At 36.8% G+C, this 27,972-nt stretch overlaps 1 protein-coding gene across 1 annotated transcript; it reads left to right on the forward strand.

Moving 5' to 3' along the window:
* Nucleotides 1–440: 440 nt before the first annotated feature.
* On the forward strand, nt 441–27,936 carry LOC121417411. The gene is made up of 8 exons (XM_041611108.1): nt 441–913; nt 1,250–1,422; nt 11,569–11,677; nt 13,429–13,486; nt 16,336–16,548; nt 23,936–24,120; nt 25,799–25,916; nt 27,366–27,936. Exons 1-8 carry the CDS (start codon nt 611–613, stop codon nt 27,533–27,535), a joined length of 1,329 nt encoding a protein of 442 aa, XP_041467042.1. The 5' UTR covers nt 441–610; the 3' UTR covers nt 27,536–27,936.
* The last annotated feature ends 36 nt before the right edge of the window (nt 27,937–27,972 follow it).

The following is a 27,972-nucleotide window of genomic DNA, read 5'->3' on the forward strand; positions in this document are numbered from 1 at the left end:
AAATTATCATATACGACTTTGTTGCTGATATGTTGTCATACCAGTTATAATATTTATACATGTATATGCCTATATGTCCATATATCTATACTTTTGACATGTTTCGTTCGTTTTTTTGTTAACATAGAACCCATGAAGAAGGCCTAAGGCCGAAAGTTTAGAATAAATTGTGGTCTATCAGCTACGTCCAATCGTCTTTATATAGGGCCTAAATATATATTTATATTGATAATAATTATCATTATCATTTTAGCAATAAAGATAAAATAAATGCATGAAAATATAATAAATCTCAGTACCGCCCCCTACATCCCGGTGCCCTGGGGATAAATTATGTCGCATCGAATGACAACTTGAACAACAGAGGATATGAAAGTGGAAGTATCCTCACATCGTGCGCCCGAAATCATGCATCAAATAAAACATCCTGTTTGAAAGCTATAGACATCACGCTCATGAGCGTACTGAGGACAAAAGTGCAGCTGCATTGTGTGCCAACTCTTAGTCAGTTTATGGTACAAGCTTCTGAACAACATAACCATTATAGGTCATCGTGTCTCAATCGAAACAGTTTTGTACATTTCTAAAGAGTTTGTGTTGCAGAAGGATCATGGGCGCCAAAGGGTCAAAGAAGTCAAACAGGGCAACCGTGGACAATGCTGACCCCGGAAGCGGTATAGCAGGCAATGGCCAGCGCGACGAAACGCCTTCAGGCGATCCTAAGCCTTCGGTTGAGTCCGGGAAAGATGCGGCTGTGAGCTCCACCGAAGCGGTTACGGCTGCCCAAGCGGTTGAGACGTCGAGTGCGCAGGATCGAGCCTCGGGAGGTGCAGGCACGACTCCAGCTACGGAGTCCAGTAAGCAGGAAGCTACGACGGACATTCTTGACACAACAGGGGGCTCAGGAAAAGTGGTACGTTAATTGTATAACGCTTAAAAACGTATCGTTGCATGTGTGTGTGTGTGAGGGTGTGTGTGTGGGTGAGGGTGTGTGAGAGAGAGAGAGGGTGTGTGAGAGAGAGAGGGTGTGTGCATGTGTGTAAAGATTTGTCGATTTTTAAATATTTATTTTGCCCATGATATTATATCGGCTACCGACTTAATTGAACCCATCGTGTGTAGCGAGTACCGTGCATGCTTTAAGCTCATAACAATAAAACTATCATACCAGAAAATCATTAAGATTGTACAAAAAGAAAACGAAATCATTTTCATGGGTTTTATCATCCTTTTTGTCCCTAATTTTCAGGTTTTTCCAGCTCACTGGATTGGTTTTCGCGAGATATTCGTACAGTATATTCCTGGTAAACCCTACACTCTCACCGAGTTCGGTGCCCATCTTTACTCCTTTAATGGACCGCATGGACGCCATGAGTTCAGGGCTATCGACGGGTCAGGATTGGCTAGAAAGGTTGGATTGAGGTAGGTTTGAGCTATAGCTAGTCTGCATGTACCACCTCAAATACAACACTTATGTTTGCAATATGCCCGTTCATTGTACTATACAGTCTGGTTTTCTATCCCGGAGGGGCCACTTACATTGACGAGTGGATACCATGCGCGACCAAAAAAAAAAAACGTAAAAAGGATGTCTTTTTCACGAAAGGGCACGTTACGTACGTAACGTGATAAGGGTGTCAAAAACACAAAAATAATGAAAAAAGGGTATCTATTTCGCTAGGAAAATTACGTGTTTAGGGTCGAATTTGCGGGGATGATAAAACAAAATTAAAATGTTTTATAAAGGATGTCCTTTTTGCCCAACACTTCGTGTTTAGAGTCCGATTTGCGCGAGGTGTAGAAGATGGGGTCGTACTAAACCAAATAAGGTAAAGCCGACGACCGAAGGACCCGTAACAATAAAACATTCCTGTACTTGTTTAGGGGTTCATTTCAGGGAATATTTGCCAAGACTATATCGTTTTGTTTCCAATACTTGTTAAGGGTAGGGTTTCACACGCCAATACTTGTTAAGGGGTGCATTTCCAGAATATGGAAATTACGTGTTTAGGGTGCTTTTCGAGACCCCATGGTCGCGCATGGTATCCACTTGTGAATGGAAGTGGCCCCCCCAGGTTTTCTATCCCCTTTCCTTTCGATCGAGGCCTCCCTCACTTTTAAGCTCCAATATGGAGGTCTCCCACATTTCTATGTATATGTTCAGTAATTGAAGAAAAATGTAAATATAGATATAATTTTCACAGTAGAGTTGATATTTTATAATGACTTATGTACATCATTCATTATGTTAAAAAAATATTTGCATATTATGTAATAATGAAAAAAATTATTATTTGCTTTGAAATGTGGAAATTAAATAAATCAAAATAATCAAATCAATTTCACATTTTAACACAGTGCAAACTATGGATAATAATGTAATTTTAGTTTGATGTAGAATGGTATCATAATTTAATGAAACCAAAATTAATTATTCAATTTCTGTCGTATTTAAATGGTCAATTTGTAAAATGCATAGACAGAATATAATGTGCAATGCAAGTAGCAAATTATTATTGTTATTATTACCTCTATTGTTATTTTCATCACTATTATTATTATTACTATCATGACAAGGGTAGGAAATACTTTAAGTGTGCAGTAAAAAGCAGCCTAGTGCATGAATGAATCTAGGCTCACTACTTCAGACTCTTCATATATGCAAAAACCGAGGATCTGTGCTTGCAGACTAGGCTAGTGTTACCCTAGTGACTCCCCTCCCCCCCCAGATTTACCCAGTGTGTTCGCAGTGTGCACAGTGTGTTCACAAGTTGTTCACAATGTGTTCACAAGTTGTTCACAAGTTGTTCACAGTGTGTTCACAAGTTGTTCACAGTGTGTTCACAAGTTGTTCACAGTGTGTTGACAAGTTGTTCACAAGTTGTTCACAGTGTGTTCACAAGTTGTTCACAGTGTGTTCACAAGTCGTTCACAGTGTGTTCACAAGTTGTTCACAGTGTGTTGACAAGCCGTTCACAGTGTGTTCACAAGTTGTTCACAGTGTGTTCAAAAGTTGTTCACAGTGTGTTCACAAGTTGTTCACAGTGTGTTCACAAGTTGTTCACAGTGTGTTCACAAGTTGTTCACAGTGTGTTCACAAGTTGTTCACAGTGTGTTGACAAGTTGTTCACAAGTTGTTGACAAGTTGTTCACAGTGTGTTCAAAAGTTGTTCACAGTGTTTTTACAAGTTGTTCACAGTGTGTTCACAAGTTGTTCACAGTGTGTTCACAAGTCGTTCACAGTGTGTTCACAAGTTGTTCACAGTGTGTTCACAAGTTGTTCACAGTGTGTTCACAAGTTGTTCACAGTGTGTTCACAAGTCGTTCACAGTGTGTTCACAAGTCGTTCACAGTGTGTTCACAAGTTGTTCACAGTGTGTTGACAAGTTGTTCACAAGTTGTTGACAAGCTGTTCACAGTGTCTTCAAAAGTTGTTCACAGTGTTTTTACAAGTTGTTCACAGTGTGTTGACAAGTTGTTCACAGTGTGTTCACAAGTTGTTCAAAGTGTGTTCACAAGTTGTTCACAGTGTTTTTACAAGTTGTTCACATTGTGTTCAAAAGTTGTTTACAGTGTGTTTACAATTTGTTGTTCACAAGTTGTTCACAGTGTGTTGACAAGTTGTTGACAAGTTGTTCACAGTGTGTTCAAAAGTTGTTCACAATGTGTTCACAAGTTGTTCACAGTGTGTTGACAAGTTGTTCACAAGTTGTTGACAAGTTGTTCACAGTGTGTTCAAAAGTTGTTCACAGTGTGTTCAAAAGTTGTTCACAGTGTGTTCACAAGTTGTTCACAGTGTGTTCAAAAGTTGTTTACAGTGTGTTCACAAGTTGTTCACAGTGTGTTCACAAGTTGTTCACAGTGTGTTCACAAGTTGTTCACAGTGTGTTCAAAAGTTGTTTACAGTGTGTTCACAAGTTGTTCACAGTGTGTTCACAAGTCGTTCACAGTGTGTTCACAAGTCGTTCAGTGTGTTCACAAGTTCACAGTGTGTTCAAAAGTTGTTTACAGTGTGTTCACAAGTTGTTCACATTGTGTTCAAAAGTTGTTTACATTGTGTTCACAAGTTGTTCACAGTGTGTTCACAAGTTGTTCACATTGTGTTCAAAAGTTGTTTACAGTGTGTTCACAAGTTGTTCACAGTGTGTTTACAATTTGTTGTTTACAGTGTGTTCACAAGTTGTTCACAGTGTGTTTACAAGTTGTTCACAGTGTGTTCACAAGTTGTTCACAGCGTGTTCAAAAGTTGTTCACATTGTGTTCAAAAGTTGTTTACAGTGTGTTCACAAGTTGTTCACAGTGTGTTTACAATTTGTTGTTTACAGTGTGTTCACAAGTTGTTCACAGTGTGTTTACAAGTTGTTCACAGTGTGTTTACAAGTTGTTCACAGTGTGTTCACAAGTTGTTCACAGTGTGTTCAAAAGTTGTTCACATTATGTTCAAAAGTTGTTTACAGTGTGTTCACAAGTCGTTCACAGTGTGTTTACAATTTGTTGTTTACAGTGTGTTCACAAGTTGTTCACAGTGTGTTCACAAGTTGTTCACAGTGTGTTCAAAAGTTGTTCACATTGTGTTCAAAAGTTGTTCACAGTATGTTCACAAGTCGTTCACAGTGTGTTCACAAGTCGTTCAGTGTGTTCACAAGTTCACAGTGTGTTCACAAGTTGTTCACATTGTGTTCAAAAGTTGTTTACAGTGTGTTCACAAGTTGTTCACAGTGTGTTTACAATTTGTTGTTTACAGTGTGTTCACAAGTTGTTCACATTGTGTTCAAAAGTTGTTTACAGTGTGTTCACAAGTTGTTCACAGTGTGTTTACAATTTGTTGTTTACAGTGTGTTCACAAGTTGTTCACATTGTGTTCAAAAGTTGTTTACAGTGTGTTCACAAGTTGTTCACAGTGTGTTTACAATTTGTTGTTTACAGTGTGTTCACAAGTTGTTCAGTGTGTTTACAAGTTGTTCACAGTGTGTTCACAAGTTGTTCACAGTGTGTTCAAAAGTTGTTCACATTGTGTTCAAAAGTTGTTTACAGTGTGTTCACAAGTTGTTCACAGTGTGTTTACAATTTGTTGTTTACAGTGTGTTCACAAGTTGTTCAGTGTGTTTACAAGTTGTTCACAGTGTGTTCACAAGTTGTTCACATTGTGTTCAAAAGTTGTTTACAGTGTGTTCACCAGTTGTTCACAGTGTGTTTACAATTTGTTGTTCACAGTGTGTTTACAATTTGTTGTTTACAGTGTGTTCATAAATTGTTCACAGTGTGTTCACAAGTTGTTCACAGTGTGTTCACAAGTTGTTCACAGTGTGTTCACAAGTCGTTCACAGTGTGTTCACAAGTTGTTCACAGTGTGTTCACACGTTCACAGTGTGTTCAAAAGTTGTTTACAGTGTGTTCACAACTTGTTCACAGTGTGTTTACAATTTTTTGTTTACAGTGTGTTCACAAGTTGTTCACAGTGTGTTCACAAGTTGTTCACAGTGTGTTCACAAGTTGTTCACATTGTGTTCAAAAGTCGTTTACATTGTGTTCACAAGTTGTTCACAGTGTGTTTACAAGTTGTTTACAGTGTGTTCACAAGTTGTTCACAGTGTGTTCACAAGTTGTTCACAGTGTGTTCACAAGTTGTTCACAGTGTGTTCACAAGTCGTTCACAGTGTGTTCACAAGTCGTTCAGTGTGTTCACAAGTTCACAGTGTGTTCAAAAGTTGTTTACAGTGTGTTCACAAGTTGTTCACAGTGTGTTCACAAGTTGTTCACAGTGTGTTCACAAGTCGTTCACAGTGTGTTCACAAGTTGTTCAGTGTGTTCACAAGGTGTTCACAATGTGTTCACAAGGAGTTCACAACTTGTTCAGAGTGTGTACACAATATGATCAAAGTGTGTTCACAGTGTATTCACAGGGGTTCACTGTGTGTTCACATTGCGTTCTCAATGTTTTCACGTGGTTGAATCTATGAACACATTGGTTTCACAGTGTGGCCATCCCCACAGTGGTGTCTACCAAGGTGTTTATCATGTAATAATATATCACGGAATGATAACGGTGAATTCAAAGTGTGGCTACAATGGTCAGACTGTGCGAAAGCATAATCCTTAGTGTGACACTAGACATATTTGTCTGTAGTCACCAATGATGCACAGTATGTCAATATAATTTCAAAGTTACCTTGAGGAATATACTTCGCATTGTGTTTGTGAGTATAATGTCAAAGCATAGAGTAATAGCTCTATGGACAAAGTGTGGCGACCTTGAGGAATATACTCTACAGTGTGTGTCAATAATCGAGTGTCAAAGTGTGGCGACCTTGTGAAATATACTCTACAGTGTGTGTCAATAGCGTGTCAAAGTGTGGTGACCTTGAGGAATATACTCAAGGGGATTTTTAATATATTCCGCGCCGGCACTTCCCGTTTTCAGCGTCAAATCATTGTTTCCGCAGCAAAAAAAAATAAACAACGTAAAGTATGCGTTTCATAAAAATTTGCCGCAGATAGCATCTGCGGAATATGATAATTTCTTTGGCAATGTTGACGAAGATCGGAGTGTGCCAATATAATTTCAAAGTGTGTTGACCTGAAGCAAGCTGTTCCGGAGTGCGTCAGAATAATTTCAATGATTGGCCACATTGAATAATACATTCCACACTGAACAAAATAATTTCAATGTGGCCACTTTGTTGAAACATTACACCATGTGCCAAATATAAATTTAAAGGGTGACTTGGGGAGTATATTCCACAGTGCAAACAAAGAAATTTCCTAGAGCAGCCACCGTGTTTAATGCCGACAAAAATCTGTATTATTAGCAAACATACTTATCATGTCAATAAAATACACTGATCTTTTGCGCTGTATATTATTCTGGCATTAGTCACGTGCGTACCGCTATGACAAAGCAATTACTATTTCCACTTTCAGAATACTTTTGTTAAAATGATTTTCACTTTCAGTGCATTTTTGTTATAATAATTTTCATTTTAGAATTTGTCAAATCATTCAAAGCCATTCCAATACAGAATTCAAGGCGACCGGAAGTGTAATCGAAAGTCATTATAAGAAAAAAATTCTGTAAAATTTCGCCAGCGGTTTAAACTTTATCCGAAAATAAAAGTGAGAAGAGAAACAGGGAAGGAAATTGAGCTATTAGTTTCTGATTATACACAGCAAAAAACTAAATTAAACGACATGTCTACATGACATGCAACCTGGTTTTATGACACGAACTTCCGATTTCTATTAGGCAACACGACATATGCTCCGTGTTTTATTTCGTCTGTGATATAGGGTAGGCATGGGCGGCGGAAGTGGGGCGGGGTTGGGGAGATATCCCCCCTAAATTTGAGGTGGGGGGACGATCCCCCCTAAATTTCTTGTTGATTACTTTTTTTTTGCTTGTCAACTTTTTATACCTGTATCCATCACAAAATTTCATGTGGACCCCCCTTAATTTTTTTTTGGCTTCCGCCGCCAATGAGGGTTAAGGGTTTCAAAAGGGATTTTTTTAGGTTTTAGGATTAGGATTTTTTTGGATAACTTGCTTGTCACTTTTGGTTCCTGCATCCCCCCTCTAAATTCAGGTGGCCCCCCCAAAAATGTGTCTGGTCCCCCCTAAAATTTAGGTTGATGACTTTTTTTTTACCTGTATCCATCACAAAATTTCAGGTGGACCCCCCTTAATTTTTTTTTTGCTTCCGCCGCCAATGAGGGTTAGGGTTGCAATAGGGATTTTTTTTAGGTTTTAGGATTAGGATAGGGTTGATTCTAGGGTTGAAGTTGGTCATTCCAATAATATGTGTGTAAATGGCGGCAGAGCAATGGTCGCCGTATCAAATGTCATGGAAGTTTTTATTAAAGAGAATTTGAACAAATGCTTTAAAAGGGAACGAACATGTGTGTAGTCTGTCATTTAGTGTGTGCATCAATAGCTAAGTCTTAAAATGCACCTCAGTTTCAAATATCTATTGTTATCTCAGCCCAAATTACATTGTAAAAACTATTGGGTTAGATTTTAACCAGCACGAGGGTGATTATGTGTCCAACCAATTTGGGGCAGTATTTTACCCAATGCGGAGAGCATATTGCCCAGTAAGATTAAAACATAAGCAGCAAAATTTTAGAACGGGATTTTTTTTTCATCACACTGGATAAATAAAAAATGCCCAATAATAATAATAATATCCAATTTTTATAAAGCGCTTTTCCCAGAATGGCCCAAAGCGCGTTACAGCATATTATTACCCCGGTCATTGGATTCATTTCAATCCCGCACGAAAAGTGCACAATTTCCACTCCCTGGGGAGCATTCCTTGCATTCATCGCAGCCTCATTATGGCGCTGGCAAAATCAAACATACAATATCTTTCGCATCCTACCGGGTACCCATTTAGCACCTGGGTCGAGAGTGGCAAAGTGTGGATTAACGCCTTACCAAAGGACGCTAGACCGCGGTGGGATTCGAACACACGACCCTCTGTTTACAAGGCGAGAGTCAGAACCACTACACCACGGCTCTTCCACATTTGCAAAAGAAATACCCAATGTTGGTTGGACACATAATAACCCCCATGGAGCATTTTTACCCTATGTCTTTTTAGAGTGTTGCTTTGAAGACATATTTTTACGGCCAATTTGTTTTTTTTTCTTTTCTTCTTATTTCCACATTTTGATATGATTGATTCCAACGTGTATGTCGATATGTATTTGTTACGGCCCTGGCAAGCAGGGGTGCTCCGTATATTATTAACCATAGACAGCACCCCTCGAAATCTGTTTGGTATGCTAAATAAAACAGAATCACATTCAATTTGTTACGACCCCCCCCCTTTTTTTTGGGGGGGGGGCTTTCAAATTTCTCCTGTACCAAAATCACCTTCACGCATTTCAGTGTCGCGATACCTTTATTATAATTTTTTTGCTTGCCAAATTTTGTTGAGCACCTTCTGTTGAAGAAAAAAAACCTTCCCTCGCAGACCCCTGATAGTAGTCAAACATAATTATATAAATTATATAAAAGTTGACCCCACTGGTATTCTTTTTCATTGTACAACCTTTTTAATTTACGAATTGAATTTCATTGATCAAAGATATACTTTAACTATTTATTGCAGGGAACCCATACTAACAAGCTTTGCTTTCCAGTGGGTTCCCTTTTTTTCATTTCTGTATATGATATTTTTGTGTTATGCTTTACATTGTAACTTTTGTTAAATTGTTGAATGAAAAAGAATAAATGCAATCAATCAATCAAATTTACAAATTTAGATGATTTGAGAGAGACTTGATGATAATAGTAATAATGAGAATAATAATAATAACAATCATCATCATCATCACCATCATCAGTATAGCGCACGTATCCACCTTGCTAGGTGCTCAAGGCGCTCCTATATTGCCTCGATGATAACAAGAGTCTATCCAACCTGCAAACACTCTAGTGTTGATTTAACACCTGACCGGAATCTATATATGTCCACATCAGAGAAGTATTGCAACAACACCAGTTTGGAATCAAATCCATGCTGTTTTAATTGGTGTTTTACAAACACCTATCTGGTGTTAGACCGAAACCAAACTGGTGTAGTTTAACACTTCTCTGGTGTGGACATATATAGATTCTGGGCTGGTGTTAAATCAGCACCGGTGTTTTGCAGTGTGGATAGACTCTTGTTATCATCGAGACAATGAAGTGCGTATCAAAAAAAAAACGGGACAGATTTGAAAAGTCTATAAAATTTTTGTTCAAATTATGATGTCTATATTTTGTTGTTTATAGGTGCACTAAGGTGTTATCGTTCAAATGCTATTAAATTTTTTTAGTTTTGTTCATGCTTGAGCGAACACGGAATGATTTTGTCTGGGGTTAAAAAGGAGGCTTGCGCCAAAATGGCATAAAATTATAAATTGATGATCGGACAGCTTGCTAATTAGCAGACTTCCTCTCAATCTTTTCGTTATCTTTGCCATAATTTTTAAATCATGCGGTCAAAATTCACTTTCAAATCTATTTATTTGCTTGAAATTATTCTAATGTTTCTTTTTAATATGCTCTCTGTTTGCTTGGAATATTCCTTCTTCAAGCTAAAACAATTTTGTTTCAACCGAATTATGGGAGAGCGTGGATTTTTTTCAAATCCTTTCATTGTGTGCTACAAAGTTTATTGTGCCTTTTGAACAGGGCCACACAGATGGGCGGGTGATCAGGATGCTCCCCCCTCCTCCATTAAAAAAAATCATGACCAAGTAAAAAAGTAGACAGGATATGAAAGGAAAGATAGAAAATAAAAATATGACATTATTTTATGAATATTATGTCAAAATCTATCAGAAAATGTGATATTGTAATAAAAAAGTGGGAATATTTGCGTGCTAACTTCGCTCGCTCACAACTTTTTAATACATTTTACCCGATCTACCATATCAAGCTCCTTCAAAATTGACTCAATATTCCATTGTCATTGAAAGACATGGATCCCTTTTATTCCTGTGTTTCCTGTCATGCCTGTCAAGCAATAAAACTTGGTCAAGGAATCAATGACCCCTAGAAAAAAGATTCATGTCTTTTAAAGTTACATAATCTGTTTCACATAATAAAAGGATTTGACACAAGTTTTCACAATTAATAATTCAAATCTTCTTGCTTGGGTTAACATTTTTTTCTTTTCTCATTTACTTATGAAGGAAAATTAAAAGGTAAGAGAAGTTTAAATGAAAAAAAAAACAAAATAATTTCAATTCTATAAATGAATTTGTAAATGAAATTTGACAGCATAACTCGAATATTGTGGCACAGATAATGAAAAGGGCAAGAGGAAGTATCCTGATTAGCAAGAAGTCTGATCATATGACTTATATTCTGCAATTCTGGCGCAAGCCTCTTTTTAGACCCCCAACAAAAACGTCCCGTGTTCGCTCAAGCATGAACAAAATTTATTTTTTAATTGAATTTCAAAGATAAGAACTTAGAGCATTTATTTACACCAAAACATAGACATCATAATTTGAAACAAATATTTTATAGACTTTCCAAATCTGTCCCGTTTTTTTGATACGCACTGTATAGGATCACCTTGAGCTACTAGCAAGGTGGATACGTGCGTTATACGAATCCTATGTTATTATTATGATGATTATTATTATTTATCTATTCTTTCTTAAATCATCTACATTTGCAAATTGATATAATTATGTTTCAATACTATGTGGTGGACAAATAAGATAAGATATTATTCGTCTTTCTTTCTGCACATACATTTTATCTTACAAGTGTGATTTCACATTCTACAAATGCAAATCAATTAAGCATAAATTATTGTAACAGTAGAAAAAAGAAACACAGCAAATAACTAATTACGTATTACAAATATCAGGGCCTTGTGATCAATCTGGTGTGCTGGTTAAAATTTGGCAAGCAAAGAAATAAAGGTATCGCTACATAAGACGTGAAGGTGATTTTGGTTTAGGAGAAGTTTGAAAAGCAAAAAAAAAAAAAAAAAAAAAAAAGGAGGGGGGAGGGGTCGTTACAAAATGAATGTGAACGGTCTATGCACCCTTACTTTTTTCATACAGAAACCGTGACGTCCTTTTATCCATTAACAACCTAACCTCGGGTCTGACCAATTCGAGTCCTCTGGCGATTCTGGAATGTTTGACGGACATTGGACCCAACATAGCCTTGGTAATATTACACACCAAAAACTGTGGTGTTAACCGGTGTACATAGAGGACCACAGCAGTTATTTTACACCGGTGTTAAATTGGTGGTGTTAGTTTTACACATATAGGTGTTATTAAAACACATATGGTTGTTACATTTACATTTTTTGGTGTTATGTTCAATCTCTAGGGTGTAATTTTAACACCTCAGGGTGTGGTCCTCTAGTAACACCAATTGGTGTCAGTTTTAACACCACAGATTTCACAGTATTGATTTACTTTTAAATTTCTTGAATCCTTAATCCTCAATTTTATTATTAAAAAGGGTATTTTTTAAATAAAAACGTACATACAATCAGGCGAATCAACTTCTCCAGGGACCCATGCCAAAAAAAGGTTGCTATGATAGCAACTCTTGCTGGAATGTCAACTATCATTACACCATTGAATATTCTGCTTCCTGATTTGAATTTTGACATTCTTGCTGGAATGTCAACTACCATTACACCATTGAATATTCTGCTTCCTGATTTGAAAGTTGACATTCCATCAAGAGTTGCTATCATAGCAAATTATTATGAAAAGGAACCCAGGTGGCATAAATTGCAATAAAATAGAATTTACCCAGAAAATGAAACAAAAAATCGGACAGTTTAATATTTTATGACACGCATGGCCGTATGCGTACGCAGCAGGAACTTACATTTTTATTTCTGGAAACTTTCACACAATTTATCAAAGTATATCATATATGACATGCTCATACGACTCGCTTCCTGGCTTTTGAAATTCTTCAACAATTTCACGCGTCTTGCCCCCCCCCCCCGAAAAAATCTAACTACGGCCATATGATCACGCGACACCTATGCCTATATTTAGTGAATGTTAAGCAAGAATTCCCGCCATATTGCATAGGTCTATGGGGAATTAAGCTTGGTACTGCATGCAAATCGTTAGAGAAACAAATCTTGAAAAAAAAATTATATTATTCCTTGATGGATCTCTAATTGTTTTGCTTTTACTAAATCTAAAACCACTATGAGAACGGGATGAAATATCCTTTCTTTTTACTGCATATCCTTATATGTTCAATACACACCTCTTTTTATTATTTCTTTTATTTCGCTAATCCTCGTGTCAATGGAGTTACTTTTATTTCATTCTGTCTACATATCCTAATATATTCAGACAGACCTTTTTAATTATCTTTTTTTATTTCGCCAATCCTCGTGTCAATGGAGTTACTTTCATTTCATTTTGAGTACATACACTATTAGAAAAAAATAAAAGAAGTTCCTGCAGCAGAGTCTCGAGAGCACCTGTAATCTTACCGAATTGCGTAATCTTACAGGAAATTGGTATTTGATTTCTGTTAAATTGCAGAAAAATTCTTGTTTTATGAATTTACAGAATGATTATTACGCAATTCAGTAAGATTACAGGTGTTCTCGAGACTCTGCTGCAGGAACTTCTTTTATTTTTTCTAACAGTGTATCCTAAGATGTTCAGACAGACCTGTTTTCTAATTTTTTTTATTTCGCTATTTTGTCAATGGCGTTACTTTCATTTAATTTTGACTACATATCCAAATATGCTCAAACAGACCTTTTTTATTTCGGTAATACTCGTATCAATGGAGTTACTTTCATTTAGTTTTAATTACATATCCTTATATGCTCATACAGACCTTAAGAACTTTTATTTTCTATTTGGCTAATCCTTGTCCCAATGGTATTACTTTCATGTTATTTTTACTCTTGTTTTCCTTGTAAGGTGGTTGAGCGGAACGGAAACGAAACGTGGCTGTTTGCTTTCCATCTAGACGAAGAAGGTACAACTTGACTTTACCGTAGATATCAAATAGATGGATGGGGCATAATAATAATAATAATGATAATAATAATGATAATAATAATGATAGGCATTTATATAGCGCCATCTATCTAGAAATATTCTATTCCGAGGCGCACAAGAAAAGAATGAGAAAGTTTGGATGAGTGTCAAAGTGCCAATAACTAATACTGTCGAAAAAATAAGATTTTATTTTGGATTTGAAGGTTTCCAGTGATTGTATAATTCTTAAATTTAACGGCAAATTATTCACTCTTAAGTAAAGGTCAAGTCCACTCCAGAAAATTTTTGATTGAAATAAATAGAAAAAAAATCAAACTAGCAAAACGCTGAAAATTTTATCAAAATCGGATGTAAAATAAGAAAGTTATGACACTTAAAAAGTTTTACTTATTTTTCACAAAACAGTGATATGCACAATTGAAATGAGACAGTCGATGATGTCCCTCACTCACTATTACTTTTGTTTCTTTATTGTTTCAATTATACAATATTTGATCATTTAAAAGATTTGACAATGAGGACCAACTTGACTGAATCATATAGTATTTAAGAATGCCCATTCTACATGTTCAGCGAGGAATTAATAGTTGTTTCACTTGACAATGAAGACAAAAATAGAATATTCCCTATTACGTAATAAAATACGAGAAAATAGTGAGTGGATGACGTCATCCGTCTCCTCATTTGCATATCCACCAGGATGTGCATACCACTGTTTTGTGAAATTAAGCAAAAAAATGTCACAACTTTCTTATTTTACATCCGATTTTGATGAAATTTTCAGTGTTATGCTTGTTGGATTATTCTCTTTCTACATGTATTCGAAACATTTTTTGGTGGGGTGGACTTGTCCTTTAACCATTATACTGTTGGCGTCAATGGGCAGCTGGCACCGTCCGCAGTGCGTGCGTTTGACAAATAGCCCATCTGAAATCGGGGGCCGTGCACCTATTTAAACGAGCGCGTTGAGCTTGTTGATATCGATGTAATTCACTTCGTAATATTTTCATGAACTACAGGGTGACTTTATAAAAAAAGTTAGGTTTAAAGTAGTTATTTTTTAAAGAAAATATGGAGGATTATAATCAGGAGGTGTTCTAAAAGTTTTCTCTATCAGCAAAAAAAAAATTTCTTTGTCCGTGCGTAAGGCCGATCACTGAACATCCCCTTACATTGTAAATTAGAAACCGTCTTATTTCCAAGTAATAAATCTGTTTTTTGCATGATGCCTTTTGTCATGTTTGTAATGTTTTTTTTCAGCTGTTATGATCTCGTGTAAATGCAGTTTAGGTGGTGTTTTAATATTAATACAATATATTCATGAATCGTGTAATTGTATTTGTGGTGGTATTTTCATTTAAACATGAATCTTGATCAAGTCTGGAGAGGGCAGTAGCAAGATAGGTGACCAAGACTGGGACCTGTCTTGCTACGGCCAGATCACTAGATCACGACGCCCTCCACCTTTAAGAACGTTCTTTGACATTTTCAGCCCGTTCTTTAAACCGTATATCTATCAACTATTGTTTGAATTTTTTTTTTAAAGTTGTTACAAAACGTTTAAGCAATTTCAAAGAGTTAAATCAATTTCTGACAAAATTAAACATCTTGTTAGAGTGATGGGCTTTACACAACGTACTTATAATTCATTCTAAATGGCGTTTTTCAGTGAATGTTATAGAAGATGATTTTTGTCTCACCTGCGAAGCAGAGTGAGACTATAGGCGCCGCTTTTCCGACGGCGGCGGCGACGGCGGCGGCGGCGGCGGCGGCGTCAACATCAAATCTTAACCTGAGGTTAAGTTTTTGAAATGACATCATAACTTAGAAAGTATATGGACCTAGTTCATGAAACTTGGCCATAAGGTTAATCAAGTATTACTGAGCATCCTATTAGAGTTTCATGTCACATGACCAAGGTCAAAGGTCATTTAGGGTCAATGAACTTAGACCATGTTGGAGGAATCAACATTGAAATCTTAACCTGAGGTTAAGTTTTTGAAATGTCATCATAACTTAGAAAATATATGGACCTAGTTCATGAAACTTGGACATAAGGTTAATCAAGTATCACTGAACATCTTGCATGAGTTTCACGTCACATGACCAAGGTCAAAGGTCATTTAGGGTCAATGAACTTTGGCCGAATTGGGGATATCTGTTGAATTCCCATCATAACTTTGAAAGTTTATGGATCTGATTCATGAAACTTGGACATAATAGTAATCAAGCATCACTGAATATTTTGTACAAGTTTCAGGTCTCATGATTAAGGTCAAAGGTCATTTAGGGTCAATGAACTTTGGCCAAATCGGGGGTATCTGTTGAATTACCATCATAACTTTGAAAGTTTATTAGTCTAGTTCATTAAACTTGGACATATGAGTAATCAAATATCACTGAACATCCTGTGCGCGTTTCAGGTCACATGACCAAGGTCAAAGGTCAATGAACTTTGGCCAAAGTGGGTGTATCAGTTGAATTACCATCAAAACTTTGAAAGTTTATGGATCTGATTCATGAAACTTGTACATAAGAGTAATCAAGTATCACTGAACATCCTGTGCGAGTTTCAGGTCACATGATCAAGGTCAAAGGTCATGTAAGGTCAATGAACTTTGGCCATGTTGGGGTTTTTTGTTGAATAATCATCATATCTCTGTAAGTTTATTGGTCTAGTTCATAAAAAGTGGACATAAGAGTAACCATGTATCACTGAACATCTTGTGCGAGTTAGAGTAGTATTCAAAGTCAGCACTGCTGCTATATTGAACCGCGTGATGCAGGTGAGACGGCCAGAGGCATTCCACTTGTTTTAATTCTCAGGCAATCGACCGATCGTCAAGGAGCTCTTCACCCATAAATTCGACCATCACATCAGAACGTTTCCTTTTTCCGTGATAATTCCTCCCAATGCTGCGTTCGATGTTGCTGCACAGTATACCTACGACTCTTCCACACCCGTCCAGATAATACTCAAAGAAGATGACCAATACATGGAGATCGATACCGATAAGGCGACCTTTGTGCCAGCATCGCGTAAGTTTTTAATAATTAAGTTTAATTATTATCATTAATAATCATAATAATAACAATAGTAATGATGATAATAATGTGACTAACAAAGCGCCAAATCCACCCTGTAGAGTGCTGAAGGTGCATAAAGAGCTATGAGTTAAATAAAAAAAAGTTTTTTTAGAAGATTTTTAAAGTTTCATCAGAGGTACATTATTTTGTCTTCAGGAAGGCTATTCCACAAAGTGGGGCATGCAAAAACAAACGATCTTTCCCCCAAGTTTTCGAAATTTTAGGCATGTCAAGGAAGCCAGAAGTTGATAAGGGCAAAGACCTGAATTTATTTTCATACTTCACAACAAAGCATAATGACATATTACCAAAAAAAAATACATTTGATAAAAAAGATGAAAACGGAAGTTAATAAAAGAGAAATGTTAAGGAATCTGTATGAAAAGAGGATCTTGTATACAAATAGCGAATAGGCATGAGTGCGATGGTGCGAGATTTCGCATGAGGTGAAAGAAAGATGCTCTATTCAACGAGGCGTTAGCCGAGTTGAATAGAGCGTTTCTTTCTTTCACCGAATGCGAAATCTCGCACCATTGCACGAATAAGAATATTCGCTATTTGTGTTGTACAACGCCTCGGAATCTAGCGAAAATATGAAAAAAACATGAGTTTCCCCCTCCAGTAATCTATCAAAAGGGAGCAAAAATATTGAAAGCAAAAAGCAAAATCCCACAAGCGTACATGATCTTGGACAGCATTGCGCATTTAGACAGCGGGATGTACGCGCATTTACTCAATGAAATCGCATTGTGACGTCACCTCCTAAAGCCGTGCAATGGTACATTTTGGATGGTACGTCTTGTGCTGTGCAACGGTACGAATATGTGACATTCAGCCTCCCATTTGATCGCGTACAACAAGCTAAGTAGGCGTTGTACAATAGTGTCTGTAGGTTCCTTAAGTTCCTTAATTAAATCGCACGCGAAATGCCATATTGCTATTATGCTATTGATATTATGTTAAGTGTTCTAATGTATTTTTAACGAACTCCGATACCCAGAATGTGTTGTTGAGTAAGTAAATAAACTTCCAAACTTTAAATAACTTTCAAATTTTAAACTTTCATAAATTTTCAAACTTCACACAAAACAAAACTGAGAAACAGACCAATTGTTTGTTATCGGATATAACGTCATAATGGTGGCACGTCTTAAGTTGGACCACACTAATTTTCACAGTGAGTCTCACACTGTACACTGTGAAGCACTATCTGAAATCATCTTCACACTTAAATTTGACTGAGTATTTATACGGTACAAATCACGAATTCACATAGTCAACTATGTGCGCACAGTGTGTTTAAAGTATGCAGCACAATGCGTGGTCATGTTTATACAGTTTTACACAGTTTAATTTGAGCATAATATAGGTTTTCCCGTCCAATTTCGTCAAAATTTCAACCGATTTAATGATGTAATAGTTCAATTTGCAACTAATTCGAATGACCTATGAGATCAACATTTAAATACCCAAATACTTTATTTAATTTAATCATATTGGCACGCGATTTCATGGTTATTTCATTTAAACAAGTATAAAGATCGATCAAATTCAAATAGCCGAAGAGGTGTTTTCAAATTCGCAACGGTACCCTCCTTGCGAAGGTTTAGGAATTCAAAATCATTAATATGCGATCACTGATAGGATATGCACAGTGTTTTTCGTATTTTATTTTTTATTTTTTTATATATACTGAAATGTATCATCCATCTGAAAAACCATCATCGGAACAACAACTCGTTTTTCCACTTTCATAACTATAGATCGTGGTCAATACCATCCCTTCCCCACAACGATATAATTTACAATAATATGAAATAAAAAAAAGAACAAGATGATAAAAAAATACCTACCATTGGCATAGGTCATCCACCCACTCACTGGCGGATCCAGGGGGCACACCCGGCTCGTGTCCGTGCCCCCCCCCCCCCTTTGAGAGCCACAATTTAAAAAAAAATCGTGGACCGTCCCTCATTCTTTGGTTAAAAACCTGTTTTGCTCGTCAAATTCCTAGGGAAAATGCCCCCCTTTTTTTTGGAAATCCTTGATCCGCCCCTGCACCCACTCATTAATCACTAAAAGAATAACCGTTCACAACCATATCCTATAAGTGTTACATGAATTGCGTCTTTATCAAACAGAATGGAATAAAATTATTCTAACTGAAAGATCAGAAAAAAAGATAGGGTAAAGTTTGGAGAAAAAAATTGAATAACGTTATAAAAGAAAAATGAACACAAAAACATTTTATCTGAATTTGGACGTTTAAAGTGCAAATATGTGTGCCGATTAATGAAATTGAAAATGGTATTTTGGGTGAAATTAAACGATCAGTTCGTCGTTGCGAAATTAAATGACAACTTTTGGCCATTAATTTGAACGAATTTCTCCCTAAATTGAATTTCTACCAAATTCAAAGGAATGATATAAAATGGAATTAAATGATGAACAAATGAAAATGAACCATGTGTGCAGAGGGTTGACAAAATATTTCGAATTTGAAAGTCCTTTCATTAATTTAAATGCAACCCTGATGAAATTGGACGGGAAAACCTATAATAAAATTTTCAAAAAAATTCAAAATATTCCACCATGTTAATACACCGCAAACGCAGTGCCACACAGTGTAGGACACTGACACTCACACGCTGTAAAGGGATCAACAGTGTGGAGTCTTAAACGCACTGTGAACAGATTATAAACTCACTGTCAACACACTGAACACACTTTATGCACACGGTGAACACATTGTGAAGACACAGTGACCTAAATGCGAGCATACTGTGAACACATTTTGAAACTTCTGTGGACACACTGTGAATACACTGTGAACACATTGTGAATACATTTTGAATACACTTTGAACACACCATGAACACACTATGAATACACTGTGAACACACTGTGAAAACACTGTGAACACACTATGAATACACTTTGAATACACTTTGAATACACTGTGAACACACTATGAACACACTATGAATACACTGTAAACACACTATGAATACACTTTGAATACACTTTGAATACACTGTGAACACACTATGAACACACTATGAATACACTGTAAACACACTATGAATACACTATGAATACAATGTGAACACACTATGAATACACTGTGAACACATTATGAATGCACTGTGAACAAAATGAGAACACATTGTTTTCCAGCAGCTATCAATCTTAAGGTATAACGTTGGTCAATCGACAACCACTTTTAGTGGTGTTTCCAGTATTGTATGTATATTCCGCATACATTCGTAATTCCGAAGCTTCGTAATTCCGAAGGTTCGGTTATTCCGAAGGTTCGTATTTCCGAAGGTTCGTAATTCCGAAGGTTCGTCAATCCGAAAACGAAATAAGGTTCGTAATTCCGAAGGTTCGTTAATCCGAAAACAAAATAAGGTTCGTAATTCCGAAGGTTCGTTAATCCGAAAACGAAATAAGGTTCGTAATTCCGAAGGTTCGTTAATCCGAAAACGAAATAAGGTTCGTAATTCCGAAGGTTCGTTAATCCGAAAACGAAATAAGGTTCGTTAATCCGAAAACGAAATAAGGTTCGTTAATCCGAAAACGAAATAAGGTTCGTTAATCCGAAAATTAAATAAGGTTCGTATTTCCGAAAATGAAAATAATTCATTTTGGTAACAAAAACGATGTTGTCATTACAAGATTACACGATATTATGCAATGATAGTAATAACGATCGATGATACATGCGTGTGTTGGGGCCAAAGCATGTTTCATTAAGAATGGCGCCCTGATCAAGCATAGGCTAATTTCGATTTTATCTGAGCAATTGCTGCTTATAAGCAAATGGTTTAATTAAAGATGCAGGGGATCAAGTGTGTTGGAAGCGTGCGAGCAACCTCTAGATAATAGGATTTGTATTGGAGGGGATGTCATTTTAATAACAGCTTCTGCTGGTAATAAAAATAAAAATAATACTAATAATGATCCTTGTGAAATGTTGAAAGCGCGAATCGCAAGTGAAACTATGTAACAAGACGTGAAGTGAGCATTCCGAGCATTTTTTGTAATCGTGAGAAAGATTCTTTCTAAAGAATTAATGCGAGGGCGAGCTGTAATTTGTTTATATACTGACCTGGGGCCCGTTGCATGAAACTTTTGGCGGAAATCAGACTAACCTTAGTTTTCAGTTTTTACCAGAGTTTTCTCAGGTAAAAAGTTTTATGCAACAGGCTTCAGAAAGTAATCTTTTAAGGACTGCATTTAGTGACTCATGAATGTATATCTCACGAACTAAATAATGAGAGCGCGAACCGCAAGCTTAAAATTTGTGATATTCCAACCTGAAAACTGGACATTTCATACTTCTTTTTTTGTAACCAGGAATAGAATGAGTTCCTCAATAAACAATACTTGATGCGAGCGAGAAACGTGAGCCAAATTTTTCCGATTTTCCAACCTGAAAACTTGACATTCTAAGCATTCTTGTAAAAAAAAAAAATAATAGCTGGGAGAATAGTTTTCAGAACTGAAGTGGCTTCCCTGGGTAAATGATATCTATATCAATATTATCATTCTAGGCCCACATGAAATTTCCAAAAGTTTGAGCACGTGATTCGCTCGCAACATCTCACAAGGATGCCCTTTTAACAGTAATGACCAAAAAGGTGAATTTTACATCTTCAGATTTGACTTTTTCCCCCAAACCGCTTGCTCTCTACGCTCGCAGAAATGAAACGTAAATATATAACTTTAGTGATCACTTAAAAAATTGTGCTCAATTTAGTTACTACAAAACACACAACCTCTTTACACAGATGATAATCTAATGGTGAAAATATCCGTTTGCACCAAATTGCCCCTATTGGCCCCTTTTTTTTGCTTTGCCCCCCCCAAAAAAAAAAAAATTCGTTCCGCCGCCATTGGCTAAAACACGCATCGTCTTCATGCATGGCTAACTGCAAAAAGTTCTTAAAATGTCCCCTTTAGATCAGGTCAGAGCTTATATATTTAAAAATTATCTTCGCGCTTCTTGCTAGCAGTTATTATCTAATTTTAGTTACATAGGCATCTCGCTTTGAAGATCACAAACATATTGCCCATCATATTAACAAAAATATATAGCTCGCGCTCGCATTATTTAAAAATGGTTTATCATGTTATTACATATTTACTTTATTTTATAAGGATAAAGCTAATTATTGACTGTTAGGACTACCCTTTCAAAGAAACAAACAAAAATCAACTTTAAACTGCCGATCAAAGAAAATATGGTTAAAAAAAATTGCCCCCCCCCCCTTTATTTGACGAAAGTTGGATCCACCGGGAGGGAGGCAGGGGGCATCAAAAATGGAATAAAAAACAAGGGAATTAATATTTTCCAAAATGGGAAAGTTCCTTTTTCAAAAATAAATATGCCGTTTTTCATGTTTTTTCGAAATAAAATACTCTTTAAAGTATACAAGTTGAGTTAAGTTTTCAGGCTGGAATATTGAAAAATTTCAGCTTGCGCTTCGCACTCTCATTCGATTGGTAAATATTCATCCTAAAGAGGTCACTAAATGCTTTCTTTAACATGTTTCTTTTCTGGTCAGTATGTTTAAGCTCGCGTTTTGCGCTCGTGTTAATTCTTTAGTTAGATGCACATCTTTTTTAATGACAGCAGAAATCTGCTCGGATTTTTAAAAACTAATTTCCATTTTTTATTGAAATAAGCTAAAGTTTAGCTTGTGATTCACGCTCGCAACACCTCGCAATAATGCCATTTTAATAATTGACCACAAAAAACGTTATACAATTTCACCTTTGAATTTGTTTTACCAAGCCGCTCGCTCATTATACTCTCTCCCGAAAAATAAAGCCTAAATATACAAATTTTGCCATAATAAGAAGTCACTTCAAAAAAGTTTTTCTCTTCTTAATCACTAACAAACACACAATGACTTCAAGCAGATGATAATCTTAAGGTGAAAATATCACCAAAGTGCCCATTTCGTTCGTTCGGCCGCCCTTGCCTTACCATCCTCATATGATAATTAAACGGCAACAGTGTCCCCCGCCCCCCTCCCCTTGCCTCTGCCTCTGCTTTCCCGGTTTTAATTTTTCGGATTAACGAACCTTATTTTGTTTTCGGATTAACGAACCTTATTTCGTTTTCGGATTAACGAACCTTCGGAAAAACGAACCTTATTTCGTTTTCGGATTAACGAACCTTCGGAAAAACGAACCTTATTTCGTTTTCGGATCAACGAACCTTCGGAATAACGAACCTTTTTTCGTTTTCGGATTAACGAACCTTCGGAACAACGAACCTTATTTCGTTTTCGGATTAACGAACCTTCGGAACAACGAACCTTATTTCGTTTTCGGATTATCGAACCTTCGGAATAACGAATCGTCGGAATTACGCCACAAATGTTCGGATTAACGAACCCTTTTTCGTTTTCGGATTAACGAACATCGAGGTATAGGCAATTTACGTGTTTCGGAATTACGAACCTTCGGAATAAAGAACCTTCGGAATTACGAAGCTTCGGAATTACGAAGTGTAACCGTTTATTCATTTCCCCCTAGCTCTTACAGAATGTAAACCAAGGGTTTATAAAGGCACTTTTTTCATTTCCAAGAACCGTTTGCAATAAAAATATATAGAGTATCAGAGAATGATTTATTGATGTCTATGTTGTATTGGGTAACGGAAAACAATTCTCACCCTAAGAATTTTCTTCATTTGAATATTTTTAACTGTGTTTAATATTTTTTGGTGTAATAATGCGCAGAATCCAACTCTGTTTGGCCTTAATTGAATAAACGCCCTCTGCGTGAATGTCGGGTTCTTCCTAAATTCCAAGATATTTCATTCCTATAATACTGGACCGACTAGGCTTACATATTAGTGTACAGATGAGAAGGAGAAGGAGGCTTCGTGCCATTTTCCATCCCCTAAATTAAATTTAACAAAGAAAAGGGAGAAAGAAATAAAAATGAAGGGAAAGAGTGAAAGATAGTATATAATTGTCTGAATATTATGTCAAAATCTATCACATTGATAGATAAAAAAGTCACGATTAAGTTTTGTTCATTTGTTTCTTTTTAGAACTAATGCTGCATGTACTTACATGTCTAATGGATTTACATTTGGCCCGTACACAAATGAACTGACCAATCAATATCAATGTTACACGGGCATTCGGTTTGAAATACTGACCAGGGACCAATCAGTGCTGTTATTTCACATTTGCAATTCATCGCAAAGATGACTGTGTAACAGGGAGCCCCGGCCTACAAATGAAACAGCAACATTTTATATTTTAACACACACACATGTATATATATATATATTTTTTTTTTTGCATTGTATTAGAAACTTTAACTCTGAACCTCTACGAAAGAATTGACAAAAGGAATGAGGTCGGCGACGGGGGCATCCCCGTTGCCATTTCGACACCGACGCCGCACTCCAACGTCGAGAAGGGCGCCGAGTCTGGAAGCTATTGCCACGACCCAATGTGCGTCGAAGGCGTCTCCGAAGGTCCTTTGGGTGTAGTTGTAAGTTTTACTTCATGTTAGCTCATCAGAGCACACTCTAAGAAAACAAATCAGTCAAAAATGACTAGGTAATAGGGTCAGCTGGGTGCAACTGTTATTCCTGTCATATTTGACTATTTTTTAGTCGTATATTACTAGAACATTGTTATTTTGACTATTTTTAGTCGTATTTTACTAGAACATAGTTCTTTCTTACTAGAATATTTGTCAGAATTGTGACTAGACATATCAGTTGCACCCAGCTGACTACTGGTCTTGTCAATTTGACTGAGTTTAAGAGTGCAACATTGAGTCATTAGGGCCCCCTCTTTTCAATATATATTATTTATACCACTTTCAAACTTGTTCCTTATCAGACGCCAGCGAAAATCACAAATGCAGTTCATGATACATAATTGTTTTAAGCCCTACATGTATTCTTCTATTACCAGGCATCATACAATTTTTTGTCTATTTTTAACCCCCATTCTTCGCCATCGTGAGCGCAAATATATGTTATTTGTTACCTTGCCAGGCTGTAAGAATTTTCTAATTGGTTGAACTTTGATCACATCCAAGTCGACATGGTAAATGTGCATGTTCTTCTCATTTAATTATTCAAATTGTATATTTGTATTTGCATTGCACGGTTTGTATAGGGTCGGGGGGGGGGGCAATGGGGGGGGGAATAAATAATGATAACTTATTTTTAAATTTCCTTACTCATTTCCTCGACTTTTAACCTGGCCCCATGAATCAATAACTCGTTTCATTTTTTTCACCAACTCGTTCCAGCGAAGTACTAGTTTTACAACTTAACTCGTTCACTCAAGTTTATTCTCTTGACTTTCTACTCGTTCTCTCGATTTACTTACTCACTCTCACGACCTACCAGCACGTTTTCCCGACTTACTAACTGGGTCTCCCGATTTCCTAACTCATTCTCTCGACTTACTAACTCGTTCTTTCGACTTAAGAACTTGTTCTCTCCACTTAACTCGTTACCATGGTTATTTTGACCTACTAACTCGTTCTCTCTACTTTCTTTACTGGTTCTCTCGACTTTCCAACTCATTCTCTTGATTTGTTCTCTCGATTTACGTACTGGTTCTTAGGACTAACCAACGCGTTCTCTCGATTTACTGAACTCGCTTCCTCGACTTAACTAACTCGTTATATCGACCAACTGACTCTTTCTTTCGACTTTGCTTGTTCTCTCGATTTACGTAATCGTTCTCTAGACTTTTAAACTCTATGGCCTCCCTTTACATTATCACAACTTTTTAATCGTTCTACCGACTTTTGACTCGATCTAGACTCACTTATTAATTTTCTCGACTTACTGATTCATTCTCCCGACTTACACTCAAAAATATATAGCGTAAAAATGCTCCATGAGGGTAGTTATGTGTCCAATCAACATTGGGCATTTCTTTTGGACATTTTTATTTATTCAGTGTGATGATTTTTTTCCCCATTTTAACCCTGCCGCACAAAATGCTTCCCGTACGTAAAATACTACCCCAAATCAGAAGGACACATAATTACCCTCGTGCTGGTTATTTTTTTTTACAGGGTACTAGTTGTTCTTTCAGGATTTACTGACTCGTTTTCTTGACTTACTAACTCGTTATCGTGAATTACTTGCTCGGTCTCTCGACATGCTAACTTGATATCTCGCTTTACTTTATTATCAAAGGTTTTTCCATCCTGGATGACGGAACCGAACACTGTGATTCCACAGAATAACATGTTCTTCCTCACTAGTCTTGATCCGACAGGTGATGCTGTGTTCGAGGCTGCAAACACTCCACAAGGTATACCGAATTTATTGATAATGATGGTGGTGGTGATGGTCATGATGATAATGATGATGATTTTGATGAAGGTGATGATGACGGTGGTGGTGGTGGTGGTCATGATGATGATGATGATGATAGTGGTGATGATGGAGAAGATGATGAGGATGGAGATGATGATGATGGAGATGATAGTGATGATGGAGATGATGACGATGATTGAGATGATGGTGATGATGGAGATGATGATGATGGAGATGATATTGATGATGGAGATGATGATGATATTGATGATGGAGATAATGGAGATGATGATGATGGAGATGATAGTGATGATGGAGATGATGATGATGATGGAGATGGAGATGGTCGATCATGGAAGTGGTGATAATGGTGGCGGATATGATGATGACAATGGTGATGATGATGCTGTTGATGCTGATGACGGTGATAATAGTGACATAATACTCATTATATCACTAACATCCAAATCGTAGTATGATATGCATGGAGATAATTAAAATAATTATAAAAAAGCTAATGATATTAATGACGGTGAAGGTGAATCCAACCCCTTGAACGAAAAATAATGTGTAAAAATGAGTAAAAGAAAGTGTAAAATCATGAAATTACAGCGGAAAACCCGTAATTTTGATGATCACTTACACAAAAGGTATCCGTCGGACAATGTATTATTATTACTGGGAAAAAATACCCGCCATTATGGAGTTCTGCGCCTAGTTTGCTAATTTCTCAGTAATTAAGCATTTTTCCAAGAGTTTTTTGTATGTATATTTGTGTTTACAATCACTCCGGTGGCCATTTTATTGGCTTCTTTTCGAACTCATTTAGAGGTCCTAACCACAACTGGTATTTGTATTTTGTCCAGGGGTGGAAATCTCTCCCAGAAGCTAGGGGGGGGGGGGGACAAGGGGCTAGATAATTTAACAAGCAAAAAAAAAAGAAAGAGGTTATCACCCCAAAGTTGGTCATTTCGACGAAAATGAATTTGACAAAAAAATGCCATCATCCCAAAAGTAAGGTCATCTCGTGCTAAAATGTTTTTATTTTGATTTTGAATGATGTATTTCTTACCATCATAAAAGACCACAAATAGAAGGGGGATATTTCATATTGTGCCCCCCCCCCGTGGCGTATCTAGGATTTTTCACAGGGGGTGGGGGCAAAATCGTCCGCCACAAAAAAATTGACAAGCCAGAAAAAAGGGTCGTCAACCGGATATAAAGGATATTTCACAGCAGAACAAAAAATTGACAAGCAAAAGAAGAAAAGAAAAAAAAAAGATTCAACTTCTCGTTGGGGAGGGGGCTGGGATAGGTACTTTGCATGGGTTGTGACTCGTAGGTACGCTAGTGTCCCCACCCTACTATTTCGAGTAGGCCATCCCCCCCACCCTGGGATTTCCGCCCATGATTTTGTCTACCCCTTTCCGTTTCCTTTCAACAGAACTGTACATGATATCATCAGTCGATAACCAAGACCCAAGCGTGTTGCTTGCTAGCCTTGGAAAATCCATCGCCGACTTCAGGGTAATCCGCGTAGATTCGGGAAGCCAGACGTCACTCAAGGACATTTTTTTGAGGCTTGCAGATTCAGAACAACGACCGGAATCCTAGACTACAGCAATGGTTTTTGACGTTGTCGACGATCAAATCGAAATACATCACAAGAAAGAGATTATGATAGAGAGAAAAAAGGGGGAGGCGGGGAAAATCAGAAATGAATAAAATTTATTGCACTTGTGTACCATGGTGTGTGGAAATAATCATACACTGTTAAAAACCCTGAATTCACAGGGAGAAAAACAAAAATTTGCAGAAAGCAATAACAGACTCATTCTGTAAATTCATAAAACAGGATTTTTTTCTACAATTCAACAGAACAGGTCTGTATAAAAAGGGAAAATGGTTTTTTATTTAAGGAGATTTTTTAAGGTTCCAACACCAAATACCAATATCCTGTAATTTTACATAATATTATGTAAGATAACGCAATCTGGTAAGATTACAGGTGTTCTCGAGACTCTGCTGCAGGAACTTCTTTTATTTTAAGG

The sequence above is a fragment of the Lytechinus variegatus genome, chromosome 6 (assembly GCF_018143015.1).
Source record: "Lytechinus variegatus isolate NC3 chromosome 6, Lvar_3.0, whole genome shotgun sequence".
Taxonomy (NCBI): Eukaryota; Metazoa; Echinodermata; class Echinoidea; order Temnopleuroida; family Toxopneustidae; genus Lytechinus; species Lytechinus variegatus.